This window comes from Notolabrus celidotus, chromosome 3 (assembly GCF_009762535.1).
Source record: "Notolabrus celidotus isolate fNotCel1 chromosome 3, fNotCel1.pri, whole genome shotgun sequence".
Lineage (NCBI taxonomy): Eukaryota > Metazoa > Chordata > Actinopteri > Labriformes > Labridae > Notolabrus > Notolabrus celidotus.
The window spans coordinates 39,862,335-39,876,996 of record NC_048274.1 but is presented as its reverse complement, the minus strand read 5'-3'; the positions used below and the strand labels follow the sequence as shown (position 1 = coordinate 39,876,996).

At 43.1% G+C, this 14,662-nt stretch overlaps 1 protein-coding gene across 2 annotated transcripts in view; it reads left to right on the top strand.

Annotated features, from left to right (window-relative positions):
• cemip (cell migration inducing hyaluronidase 1) overlaps positions 1-14,662 on the top strand; it is a 138,339-nt gene that overhangs the window by 105,977 nt on the left and 17,700 nt on the right. For both annotated transcript variants that reach the window (XM_034680589.1, XM_034680590.1), the window contains exons 17-20: positions 7,132-7,217; positions 10,226-10,357; positions 10,674-10,709; positions 13,898-14,053. In XM_034680589.1, coding sequence (XP_034536480.1) covers positions 7,132-7,217; positions 10,226-10,357; positions 10,674-10,709; positions 13,898-14,053 — 410 coding nt within the window. The remainder of the gene's footprint in view (positions 1-7,131; positions 7,218-10,225; positions 10,358-10,673; positions 10,710-13,897; positions 14,054-14,662) is intronic.

Here is a 14,662-nt window from a genome sequence, read left to right as displayed (position 1 = left end):
TCTCAGTCCACCGTGAATGCGTCTCTCCCGGTGTGTCACAGTTATCACCTGCCACACCTGCTCAGCCTCTCAGCCCACTACATTTCCACTCCCCTTCGTTTACCTGAACCACACTCTCCTCATTAAGCCAACACAAATCACCTGTTTCTCATTACCTGCTGCCAGTATTTAAGTCCCGGTCTCAGCTCACTCAGTGCCAGATTGTTCTCACTGCAAATGCAAGACTCTCCAGCACTTATCCTCGGACTGATCTCCCGGTTTCGACCCTGCCTGTCCCCGACCTTCCTTCCTCGTTTCTGCCCTGGTAACTACCTCAGCCTTCTGTCCCCGACCAAGAGATTTGCCTGCTCCTCGTCTGTTTCCAGCCTGATCCTCCACACAGCGAAACCAGCATCTCAACAGACATTGTGTGACCGGGTTAGTAAAGACCTACAAAGACTTGTTACCTGCTGTTTCCTCCGGGCTCCAGTGTGCTGCTTTTGGGTTCACCCTCACACCCGTAACACAGTGTTCCGGTTTTAAAAGTGACCCTGTAAACTGGAGACCTTCAGCTGAACGTGTCAGTGTTTGTGGAGTTTACACAGCTGTTGAAACACAGAGGGAGTTCCTGGGAATGCAAACTAGTTTAGTTTAGTAAGATTTCAAAATATCCTCATCAGATATTTAGTGATCGTCTAAAGACGTTTATGAGGGATGCATCCGGCTGAGAGTCTCCAGTTAACAGGGTCGCTGTTTAAACCGAAACACCGGTCGATCTCTGCCACAGCTTTTTGAGTTCAAAAGGATTTTAAAGGCGTGTTGAAACGTCTTTGCTACTCGTGCTTATCTCCTCTCACGTGTTGATTCAGTGAATCCATCTGTGATGAAATATAGCACCATCTAAAACAGACCAGCTGAGTCTCTTCATGCTAACAGGCTAACTGTTGTGTTGCTCATAATGGTACCTGCCTGTCCATCTGCCTCTATGGAGTCATCTGTGATGAATGGCATTCCTCTTTGTTTTACTGCCCTCTACTGGTCTGGTGGTGTAGTGCATTTACTTTTTTTTTCTCCATACGTCACTGACCTGATTTACACAATCTACCCGGGACTTCAGCCCACGGTCGAAACACAGACAACCTTTTAGTTCAGGGTAAAGTAGTTCTGGGGGCTAAAAGACCCCGGAACTCTTGGTTGGAATGCACCTGTTGTGTCAGTTTTGGTGAACAAATTGGGACAGTTCTCTTTGTGCTGATTTTCCTGCATATGATTATTTTCTGAAATCTCATCCTTTTTATTACTTTCTTTAAAATGAGTATTTTTTTGTTGTTTTTAGTTTTTTTGAAACAGACCAACAACAGAGAGAGAAAAAAACCAAAACAACAAACATAAATAAAACAAATAGCAACGTAGTGGAGGTGGGAGTAAAGCCTGATTTATACTTCTGAGTCGATGCAGAAGTATAAATCAACGTCGTAGCCAACGCCATAGCTCTGCGTATCTCCGTACCTAAGCAGGTGCTGTACAGTCATGGCAAAAAGTTTTGAGAATGACACAAATATTCCATTTTCACAAAGTCTGCTGCTTCAGGGTTTTTAGGTGTTTTTGTCAGATGTTTCTATGGTATAATGAAATACAATTAGAAGCATTTCATAAGTATCAAAAGCTTTTATTGAGAATTACACAGAATTCATGCAATAAGTCAATATTTGCAGTGTTGACCCTTCTTTTTCAAGACCTCTGCAATTCTCCCTGGCATGCTGTCAATCAACTTCTGGACCAAATCCTGACTGATGGCAGTCCATTCTTGCATAATCAATGCTTGGAGTTTGTCAGAATTTGTGGGTTTTTGATTGTCCACCTGCCTCTTGAGGATTGACCACAAGTTCTCAATGGGATTAAGATCTGGGGAGTTTCCTGGCCAAGGGCCCAAAATCTTAATGTTTTGTTCCCCGAGCCATTTTGTTATGACTTTTGCTTCATGGCAAGGTGCTCCATCATGCTGGAAAAGGCATTCTTCATCACCAAACTGCCCTTGGATGGTTGGGAGAAGTTGCTCTGGGAGGACGTTCTGGTACCATTCTTTATTCATGGCTGTGTTTTTAGGCAAGATTGTGAGAGAGCCCACTCCCTTGACCGAAAAGCAACCCCACACATGAATGGTCTCAGGATGCTTCACTGTTGGCAAGAGACAGGACTGATGGTAGCGCTCACCTCGTCTTCTCCGAACAAGCCTTCCTCCAGATGCCCCAAACAATCGGAAAGGGGATTCATCAGAGAAAATGACTTTACCCCAGTCCTCAGCAGTCCAGTCCCTGTACCTTCTGCAGAATATCAGTCCGTCCCTGATGTTTTTACTGGAGAGAAGTGGTTTCTTTGCTGCCCTCCTTGACACCAGGCCTTCCTCCAAAAGTCTTCGCCTCACTGTGCGTGCAGATGCACTCACACCTGCCTGCTGCCATTCCTGAGCAAGCTCTGCACTGGTGGTGGCCCGATCCCGCAGCTGTAACACCTTCAGGAGACGGTCCTGGCGCTTGCTGGACTTTCTTGGGCGCCCTGGGGCCTGTTTGGCAACAATTGAACCTCTCTCCTTGAAGTTCTTGATAATTCGATAGACGGTTGACTGAGGTGCAATCTTACTCGCTGCTATAAACTTCCCTGTTAGGCCCTTTTTGTGCAATGCAATGATGGCTGCACGTGTTTCCTTGCAGGTAACCATGGCTAACAGATGAGGAACAATGGTGTTATGCACCATCTTCCTTTTAAAGTGTCCAGTCACTCAATCATGACAGATTGATCGCCAGCCTTGTCCTCATCAACACCCACACCTGTGTTAATGTGTGTGACACCTGTGTGTCATTGAAATGATGTTAGCTGGTCCTTTTGTGGCAGGGCTGAAATGCAGTGGAAATGTGTTTTTGGTGATAAAGTTCATTTTCAAGGCAAAGAGGGATTTTGCAATTAATTGCAGTTGAGCTGATCACTCCTCATAACATTCTGGAGTATATGCAAATTGCCATTATAAAAACTGAAACAGCAGACTTTGTGAAAATTAATAGTTGTGTCATTCTCAAAACTTTTGGCCATGACTGTAGTGTGAGTGGAGTCAAAGTGTGTGTGTGTTACAGAGGGTTGACCCTGGCAGGGTTCTGTACGTAGGATGTTATTGTGATATGAACTAAGCATTGATTACTCTAGTCAGGTTCTTGAGGTGTGTCATTTATGAATTGGTCTGTGTTGGCAAATAGAAAGTAAAAACAGGTGATGAGTCCTGTGGATATTTGTCAGTCAAGTCCACAAAAGACGAGAAATATGACAAATTGAACTGAAAGCAGCGAGAAACTAAAGGATACTCAGTAATATCAAAATCTCACCTCTATCATCATTACCATAATTACTAATATTACTGCTATAATCATCACCATTGACCTTATCGGTATCATAACTATCATTGTCATAAGTTGTGATAATAGTTGTAACTGAAATAAAAACCACAGTCAGAATGTTTATATAGGTTAGCATAAGTGCTATATATTCTGGATATACACTATATTCTGTCAGTATGTTTAACCAGTGTGTTGTGTTGAGATTGTGTCCAGTTTTCCAGTTCACGGGTGTTGTCTTCTTGGCAGTGAGTATAGGTCTGAGATCCCTGGCTGCTGGGCTTAGTACTGATGGATCCCTGAGTAAACAGTGTGAGACTGGACATTTTATTACCGTCCTTCTCCTGGAAGCTCTGAACATGGGGACAGAGCCAAGCGGCGGGGTGATAATAATCTATTGTGTTGAGAGTACAGGATGAACATGTCTGAGTCTGAGGCTCTTTTTGTGTCTGCTATTTTGGGTGAGATGAGCTCTATGATTACCTTGTGCCGTATCAATTATATGTTTGTATTTTTGGACATTGTGATGGGGTGTGTTTGCACTGGGTTGATGTGGATTTGGAGAGGTCATTGATTTTCCACCAAGCTGTCAGAGTTGTTGAAATTACAGTGTTTTTAAAACTATGGTGACATTTAAAGCCAGTGGTCGTCTAGAGTGAATGGTAAATGGTAAATGGACTTGTACTTATATAGCACTTTTCTAGTCTTTCTGAGCACTCAAAGCGCTTTTACACTACTCTTCAAATTCACCCATTCATACCCATTCATTCACTGATAGTAGAGGCTGCTATAGTGAGGGACCATCAGTGTTAATCTCATTCACACACATTCACACACGGCTGAACAACAGCGGGAGCAGTTCAGTGTCTTGCCCAAGGGCACTTTGTCATGTTACTGCAGAAGCTGGGATCAAACCACCAACCTTCTGATTGAGAAACGACCCACTTTACCCACTGAGCCACAGCTGCCCAGTCTGATAATAAGATATTTTCTCTGTTTCTGTCCATGCTGGGTTGTTTAATTGATCCAGTTTGAAATATACTGTAGTTGATTTGTGAGGAAATAAAAGTAGTCCTTCTGTGGTTTGATTGTTTGTAGTGTTGTGAGTTTAATCCTTGTTTTTGCAGTACAATTGATTTGTTATTGAGTTCAATGGTTGAAGCCTGTCTGCATTGGGCTGTATCATTTTAAAGAGAGTTTATTTTTGGTAATGTCACTTTGATTGCAGCAGTTCTACCTGTAAGAGAGAGTGGCAGGTTCATCCCGCGGCTAAGGTCATTCTCTGTGTTTTTCAGTGGTGAGATTAAATTAAACGACTCTGACAGCATGGTGGAGATGTTTATACCTCACTATTTGTGCAGCGGTCCATAGTGTTGTAGTACTCGAGACCGGTCTTAGTCTCGAGACCGTTTATTAAAGGTCTGTGTCTCGTCTCGGAATCGAAAGCATATTGACTCGGTCTTGTCTCGGTCTCTGACTGGGCGGACTTTGTATTTTATATCAAGACCTGTAAAGACCACTACTAAAGCACTCTGTGTCCCTGTCATTACTGGGATAAGAGACAACCCCCCTTCTCAATTCATTCATTTTTTTCCTCATCTGTTACAGCCGTGACTTTCACGGTGAGTGACGCCCCCTACACTCATGCATTGATGAATGCAGACAGACGACAGGAGGAGAGACTGTATGCCTGTGACCAGAGATGTCTGCTGAAACATTTAATTAATCAATAAATAGACATTCAATAACAAACTCTGGAGGCACACTGAGAGAAGGGCACAGATAAATAGCTGCCACAGGATTATCACAGTCAACACCGATAACCCATCAGATCAAAACACTACAAATATTAGAAAACAGAAAATGCACAACTAATGAGAAAAAAAAAGGCTTGACAAAATAATCCTGCTCAGCTAAGACCTCCTACCTCTCCTGAGATCACAGGAAACAGAACACACAGTTTAACTCTGATCTAAAGAGAAAGTTAAACTAACGACTCCCAAAACAAAACTTAAGGAGTCAGAAGTCTCTCACAGCATGTCAAAAGAAAGGCAACAGAGACAAAAACAAACCGTGTTTGTTGTTTTCAATTGTATTTAAAGCAAACTTAAATAACATAAACAGAAGTCTTTTATTTTCTTAACTCCCATAATGATTTTTCATTGATATATATGGTCTTGGTCTTGTCTCGGTCTCGCCCTGCCTTGGTCTTGGTCTTGACTCTGTCTCGATCCCTAAATGTCTTGGTCTTGTCTTGGTCTTGGTGCACTCTGGTCTCGGACATTTCTTGGTCTCAGTTAATCTGGTCTTGACTTCAACACTAGCAGTCCAAGACCCCCACTTGATGGTAAAATTGTTGATTTTGTCCAATTTATTGGATGGTCTCTTGTCTTAAGAAATATATCAGTTAGCTTAATTGCTTCTTGTAGTAAGTTGGCTGTGGACTGAAGGTACAGCAGGATGTCATCAGCATACAGACTTTTTGTGTGATGGTTATGGCAGACTTGGATACCTTGGGTGTTGATATTCTGATGTTCTATGAATATGGTGAAGAGGGGTGAAGAGAGTGAGCATCCCTGATGTAAGACAGATAGCTGTGCAGTGACTCAGTCGGTTGTACCTGTGGCCATGGATGAGGGGAATAAGTGTTATGATTGTCACTAGGACTGGACCCAAATGCAGAACTCAGGCAAGCTGGATTGTGAAAATACAAGTGTTTTATTTAGAGTGAACTCCGTGGTAATGGCGCCGTGGGTAACGAGCGGAGCAGTCCCTCTTTCCAGTGTCCTTCCACAGAGGGTAACTGGAGCTCAGGCAAAGGCAGGCAGGTTCAGCAGCAGACAGGGAAGCGATCAGCATGAGAGCAGGAAGCATGCACGGCAAACTCTGAATCTAGATGAAAACACACAAGGACGTCAGCTTGACACACACAAAGACAAGCAAAACAAAAACATGCTTGAGGAGCCACGGACTCAGTGTACCCCTTAAAACTGAAGTACGATCTGGCAACGAGTAGGAGAGAATCCGGAGTCTTTATAGGAGAGGGTTGATTATTGAGTGGCTTCACCTGGTGCTGCCTGCAGAATGGAAACCCCGCCCACATTCACCCACAAGACACAAACAAGGGGAAGAGACACAGGAGGAGGAGCAACAGACAGGGAAATGACAAAACACACACAAAGAGGGAGAGGGGAGGGCTGCCATGATGAGGATCATGACAGTAAGATCTTAATCCAGAGAGCAATTTATTTAATATTCTAATGGTCTCATGCCAGGAAATGTTGCTATTACTACTGAGCTATATGAGACTTATATTCGATTCTGCAGCTGTTTGCAGCCTTTAGTTATTTCAAGGTCTTTGTTGAGGTCCTCCAGCTTGCACCATGACTGTATGGCAGCCTTGAAATGCCCCGTATGAACCCTGTTGATCAAATAAATCTGACATGGTTATAAGACCAAAAGCCTCCTATGCTGCAGAGGGCTGATGTATAAAAAGCAGCATTTGAAGTTACAAATGTAGCAGCTGAAGACCCTGATTCATTAACAATATTGGGTATCCACCAAACCAGTAAGCTACTAATGGGACCAGATAGATATCTTTAACTATACAATGGGGAAGAAGAGCAACTCTGACAGCCTGACAGCATCAGTTTCTGGACTTTAATTGACTGTTAACCCAACATAAAAAACAACACTGCTTTGTTCTTTCTCATTTATGTTCAGTAGGTTGTGAACTGCCTGACATATGGCTTGCTTTCTTTCCATTCAGGCAGGTATGATCCTGGATAATGGGGTTAAGACTACACTGGCCAACGACAAGGACAAGAGACCCTTCCTGTCTTTAATTGGAGCAAGGTGAGACTCCTTCGTCCATAAATCCTCTGACTCTGTGACAAATAAACACACACTGTATGAGTAGCTAAGGACACAGCATATCCAGCAGAAGTCAGTATGAGTATGTTTCCTGGTAGAGTTTTATTTACTGTTTATAACTGACACATTTTAGCATTAACTGTGATATAAAACATCAGCAGGTCACTATGGTTGTGACTTTGGTAGAAGTTTGATTATTTGTATTGATAATAAAGTGCAAAAGTGGAACAAGTCTTAATACCAGTATTACAAGAGTCAGTATGAAGAACATCTCATGTCATGACCCCTTCATCAATAAGCACACAGCCTCCACACCACCCACGCCTCAACTCATGCAGTCCAGACTGTACATCTCTTATGTCAGATTGCTCTCCTGAAAACAGTCAAAGAAATGTGTAACAGTGTTTTGTATTTATGCACACCAGAAACAAAGTGTAGGCTGTTATGTTGTTCTTTGCTCCTTAAATAAATATATCAGTAAGATATTTAATGACACATCAACAAGAGGAATAATCTTAAAGGTTTCCATCAAATCATGGTAGTATTCATTTTAAGTGCTTTTTGGTAGTATTTGCATTCTGTAAATGTTACTCTGCACAGTAGTGGTTTTTGTTAACGGCACTGTTAGCCTTTCAGTTCTAGATTTAAGTTGTAAACTCACACCAGGACAAAGGTTAAGCCAAAAATCTGAAGTCCATAATTCCACACTTGACCAGACTTTAAACTCAGGACTTGCAGTGTGTTCAGTGAATTCTTCAAGATCTCAGCCCGGTCCACAAACAGCCTTAAGTAGACCTTCTAAGGCCTTTTTAAAGCCTGGTTTATACTTCTGCGCTGACTCTGCACCATAGTGGCAGATGCGGTAGTAAGCATTACATACTTGTATGTCCAAGTGTTCGCATTGTTCTGCAATACAGTGTGATTTCCATGCTAGTCAGATGGCCTGTTTCCAGTCCTGATACGTTTTCTGCTTACTTGTCCACTGGGAACAATTGTGACTCAGAGCATGCTATTTTAAATTGGAGTAGATAAATGTTGCCGTTGATCATCAGCAATTATTTAAAAAAAAAAAACAATAGAGAGGAGACGTCAGAGTCGTTGAAATATACAGGCCATGTTCAGCAAAGGATTCAGGAAATGTTTTAGATGTTTTCTCGTTGTTTCTCCACATAGTTTTATTTTGGAGTTATATGTCAGGCTGTGTGCGTAGGCTTCTAAATTGGAACTGTGCTACATGGACCTAAGGTCGTAGGTTACAGCGTTGATTCAATGCAGAAGTATAAATCAGGCTTTAGGCCTGTAATCATTCCTAACAAGTCACTTTGAATCACTTTGATTCGTATGACTGACGACAAATCGGCCTCTGCAGCAGTTTATTCCCACAGAGATCCACAGAGAAGATATAAGTCAAATTCAGTTTACTTTCTTAACATTATGTATTCGTCAATAACAGCAGCTGTGTCAGTGGCTTAATGCTTCCACATGTGACACTGTTTGAACACCTCCTGGGTCATTTCTGGGCGATGTCTCCAGCTTATTGTTTTGACTTGCCATTGAAGAGACAACAGTCTGCAGTGCAACAGACTGTTTTGAGTCTGCTCCAATAAAGACCCAAAACACATGTTATTAGGTACTCTCAGGCATCACTCTCTGCAGCCCATAACACTCCACAGATATCTTCCACCTGTTGGCAAAGATTGCCACGATGGACGATGCTCCAGAGTCAGTAATGCTTTGAATTGCTGACAGATCACACTCCCTCAGGGGGGGTCTGACCCCTCAGAGGCCATGATCAAAGCTGTAGACACTGCAGGCTCAGATGCCTGTTGAGGCTCTCCGGCTATGGCAGGAGGTGTTGGCTCTTGGGTGGATGCAGTTGGAACTCCATCCAGCAGCCTGTGCATTGTCAGAACCAAGACAATCAGAAGAAATCTCCAGCTTTGCTGGACTCTGCTGGAAACACTGGGAAGGCATATCGAGGGACACCTAGCCATGGATGTGCTGGGGTTTCCTGTTCCAACGAAGGTGTTGTCTTCATAGAGAAGATCCACAGAGAGCAGAGTGTTGAAGACTCTTAAGTGAATAATTCCACCTCTGCTGTGCAGTATTTGTGCAGTACTTCTGTTACCACCCCTGAATGGTGTGTCCACTCAGCCGAGGTGGTTAAATCTTCCACCACAGTTTGTGGTCCTGCCTGAATGCCTGCTGATACCTCTCTCTTCCAAGTTTAGGCAGCACGGGCCTACAGACCACTGAGTAAACTGTGGGTGAGGAAGCCTCAGAGCACACTGCCTCCTGTGTACTGTGAGCCTCTGACAGCAGTAAGCCTTGACTTTCCTCTGCCCTGGCCCTTCCTTACAGGGCTGGCTGCAGGAAGCTCTATTAGACCAAAATCTTTACTACACTCAGAAGGGAAGGGGTCTGAGCCTGTGGGCTGCTCACTGGGGCTGCAGGTTAAGGAGTAATCATTTAACCTTTGTCAATTCTGAGGCTAACTTGATAACTTTAGCTGCCAAACAATCACATTTCTTAGCTTTCTCATTGAGCACCTCGAGGTGCAGCACAGAAACTTGAACCAAGGCTGAACGCTTTTTCACCACTGTCAATCTTGCACCCTAAATAAGTGGAGTTTTCAAAACCCATATCAAATAAACTCAGAACCAAGTGAGAAATGAAACTCTTGGAGGTCCCTGTTGCATGTTTTAACAAGTGAAAGCACTGGGAAAGAGCCAATTATACAAAAGTGGAGATGCTCCTGTATTGCCAAAAGCAGAAAATACATTGCATTAAGCATTAAGCATCAAGGGTAAGGAAAACAGAAGTAGTCAACACTGTACCCGTCTTATTCCCGCCCTTGGAGGACAAACAGCACCATCCATGCAGTTGCTTAGCTCCTTTCAAAAAGAGTCCTGTCTCATTCCAGTACTCAACCTTTGTCTTCAAATTACCAGGTTGATTTGGGTGCTGGGATTTCTTTTTGTTTGGTTTAGGTATGGTCCCCACCAGGATGCTGACCCCTTCAAACCCAGAGTCCCTGCCCTGATCCACCACTTTGTGGCCTTCAAGAACCAGGACCATGGAGCCTGGCTGAGAGGAGGGGATGTCTGGCTGGATGACTGCCAGTAAGTACTGAACACAGGCACGGATCAAATACTAAGCAAACCTTGAGAAAGTAAAGGAACAATAAACACATCTTTATCTGAGGTGAACTTTGTTAACCTTCTGTAGCGAGGACTGGAACAGAAAACAATCATTATGAGTTTTTGGGGAGAACTGATTGTGTCTCTGCATGTTTGAGGACAATGAGAAATTTATCTGTTTAATAACTTTTTTATCTCCTTTCAACTCTTTGTGTTTATGTGTATAAATGTCAGTGTGAGTGTTTGAGCTCAACTGTTGCCAGGCTCATAACAATAACATTCTCTCTGTCTTGGTTAGATTTGCTGATAATGGCATCGGACTCACTCTTGCAAGGTAAGCGCCCCTCCCTCATCGAATGAGCTTGGTGTTCAGGGTTTCACACAAAGATCTGCAAATTCATGAACACACTGTTTTCTTTACATCATCTTTTTTCAGACATAAACGCCATTTTCACACCAGAAACATGTTACTTTTTGAGGGTCAAGAGGGTCTATGTCTTGATGTAGTGATTCAGAGTCTTCAGGGAGGAAATGATGGAGGACTGGCTGTGTAAACTTATGATACCTTGTTGCCTATCCGTGATCTTAATGTCACTGCCTAAGGCCCAGCTGTTGTTATTACACTGCATCTATATCGATTGTGTGGGGGCAGTCAGTGTTGTCATTCTGTTATCTGATAATCCAGATCCAAATGAAGAACATGTAACGGCTTCCTGCTATTTATGAAACACTGTCAATAGCATCAAATTAGCGCTTACTTAACACTGAAATCAACTCAATCAACTGATAGCAAAACAACATCTTTTGGGTATTTCACCACATGGTATCCACAAGTTCTTATTCTATACTCACACTATTCCATGTTGCTTTCAAATACCCACAGTGTTTGGTGACAGCAGCCAGTCAAGAGGACTTTTCAGTATCAGTTTGAGCCTACACTGCACAGCTGGAGCACACTGCACTCTGCACAGAGCCCAAACCTACTGGGCTCAACCCTCCCCCTCCTATAGAAATGAAACATATTAAAGGTGACATATCATGCAAAATGGACTTTTTAATGGTTCTCTACCTGAAATATGTGTCCCTGGCATGTCTACAAACCCCCCGAGAATGAAAAAAATCCATTCTGCCCCTGTTCTGATTTCTCCACCTTTCTGTAAATGTGTGTGAAACCAGCCGTTTCAGACTTCAGTGTTTTTGTTACGTCACAACAATATCCGGTCTGTCACGGAGTCAGAGCTCAGAGCTTGTTCAGTCCATAGACTGTATAAAATACAACTCAACCCCTCCTCTGTTTTTCATTCCCTGCACAAATGTGTGCTAACAAGGAGCTTAGGAGGGAGGCATGCTAGTTGTAGGCTGTCTTAATAAACACAAAGGTCGGTTTTACTCCCCACGTCTGCAGATTTGAAGATCTAGTGGATGATTTTTATTTATCATGGATAAGTGCTAGTGCTAATTAGCATAGCCACATAGCTACATGTTTGTAGCTGTGTACCAAGACACACGTCGACATACTGATAAATAAAACAACCAGAAACACTAAATCTGTGACCAATGGTTCAGAAAGGTCCTGCTACAGGCACCTCTCCATCAGGATCAGATTCTGGATCAGATTCAGAGGGTTGAAGTAACGCGATCTCTGAGCAGCCGTGTATATTCAGCCAACATGTAAACATTAGATCAACGTGCTGGAGAGCCGAGACACATCCACTTCCTGAGGGGGCGTGGTCAGAGAGAAAACAGAGTGTTCTGAGGAGGGCTGAAGAAGAGGGTTTTTCAGGCATGCCAAAATCTGATTTCAAAGTGTTTTTTTGAGCATAAACTTTAAAGACATGTTTTGGGGACCTCTTAGACCAATATATATTGATGAAAAAAGCGTGATATGTCACCTTTAAGTTATCTCAACTTATCATGATTTCTTCAGTGAAACATTTTAGCTGAAAAGTTCACAGAACTAGATTAGCTTCAGTTATGACACATGCCTTGTACACAACATGAAAGAATAAGTAATGACTGCTCATATCTGGGTTTACATTGTGGAAAAGGTAGAAAATGAACATCAACTGAAGTCAAATTTGAACCAAAAGAAATACTGAAACAGATACGCTGAAATCAGTTTGTGTATAACAACAGTAGTTTCCACTTGTCCTACTCCTGAGTCAGGCCTGATTCACCCTGCTCACACACAGACCAACACTCATCATGTTTGTTCAGGTCCCTGCTGTTGGATACTTAATGAAACACAAATCTTTATATGGTTATTTTGTATTATTTTGTAATGCTTTTTGTTGTTGTTGTCATTCATTGTCTTCACTTTTCATCAGTCATGTTTGAATATTCTTGTATATTTGCTAAATTGCTTGAACATGACAAAAAAGCACCTGATTGGCTTACCACCATCAGTGCATCGTTTTATTAGCATAAACCTGTCAGCTCAGAGAGCACCCTGGCTTAGTCAATCAATCAATCAATCTTTATTTGTATAGCGCCAAATCACAACAAACGTTATCTCAAGACGCTTTTACAAACATAGGAGGTCTAGACCACTCTATGTTAAATTATGAACAGAGACCCAACACCAAGACAGGATAAGACTCAGTCTGACCCCACCTTAATCCACCATGAGCATTGCACATCGCAGTATTTAGCTAGTTACAGTGGAGAGGAAAAACTTCCTTTAACAGGCAGAAACCTCCAGCAGAACCAGACTCATGTTAGACAGCCATCATGCCTCGACCGAGTTGGGTCTGGAAAGACAGATAGAGGGGAGTAAGAGAGAGAGGTGATAGTGATCAGACGAGTCGTAGAAGCTGTTGCCGCTGGAGTCCAGCACGTCCGTATCAGCTGGAGTCCAGATCGTCCACAGCAGGAGGACGTCTACGGCAGCTCAGAGGAACCTACGAGCCAATGGAGCTCAGGGACTCCAGAAAGGTCTATGGTTAGTAACTTTAATGGGACAGGCAGAGTTAAAGTAAGTGATGAAGGGGTTGGGGGGAAGAGGGTGAGCTAGGATCCCAGTGTGTCAGTGCGCCAGTTCCCCCGGCAGTCTAAGCCTATAGCAGCATGACAAAAGCTGGTCCAAGCCTGATCCAGCTTAACTATAAGCTTTATTTTAGTGAACTATACAATATATTCTGAACTATCACAACTGCTGCTGCTTCTATTTGTATATCACCAAACCACAACAAACGTTATCTCAAGACTCTTTTACAAACAGAGCAGGTCTAGACCACTCTATGTTAAATTATGAACAGAGACCCAACACCAAGACAGGATACGATCCAGTCCCCTCTTACTGACAGGACTCGATCTGATCTCACCTTAATCCACCATGAGCATTGCACCTCACAGTATTTAGCTAGTTCAGCGGCGAGGAAAAACTTAATTTAGCGAGCAGAACCAGACTCATGTTAGACAGACGTCTGCATCGACCGAGCTGGGCTTGAGAGTGATGAGACGGATAGTAGTAGTAGCTGTTGCTGCTGTTTGGGACTATAACCCCCCCTTCTGTGTGTGTAGTGGAGGGACCTTTCCAGATGACGACGGCTCTCATCAGCAGGTGATGAACTCTTTGTTTGTTGGAGAAAGTGAAAATCGTGGGATGCTCCTCCCTGAAAACGGCATCTGGGGACCTGGAGGTTCTGACCTCAACGGCAGAACTCTGCCACGTGGCATGTAAGTAAAGATTCATTTAAGCTTATTCTATTTATGAACATGTAGGCATTTTGATTTTCAGATTTGAATTGGATATTGTATTCTCAGCTTGTTGCCAGAGAAGCCAAAGCATTTTATTTATGCTGCCCGAAAAAGGGAAAACTAAGAGGGCACCTTGTTCAGAAATCGTACTAACTTTAGAATGGTGTGATTACACATTGAGCAGCACCCTGATTGTGGTGTTTTATCCTGGTAATGTGTTTCCACATTACAACATCATATCCTTGTTTCAGAGTGATGAGTGTGCTCTGTGGTGTAACCTCCAGCTCATTCAGCAGTGCTTTTGTTTCAGAGTCAGGTTAAGAGCAGCTGTGTTGGAGATGCCTGGAGCTGCTGCTCTGATTATATTTATGCCAAGGTGTCTCTGAGGCCAAGACCACCAGGACCCTGATGAGGGTTTCTTTGGTCTCCAGGTTAGCTGCCAACCAACTGTTATTTCTTCCAAAGCTCCAAATTAAGGAGCTGCAGCCCCAACCTCCTCATGTCCTGTTCTTCAGCTCAGTATCATTTCATCCAGTGCCAAGGTTTCACTCCAGTCTTAAGCTCCTGGATTTTTTGCACAGGGGATTG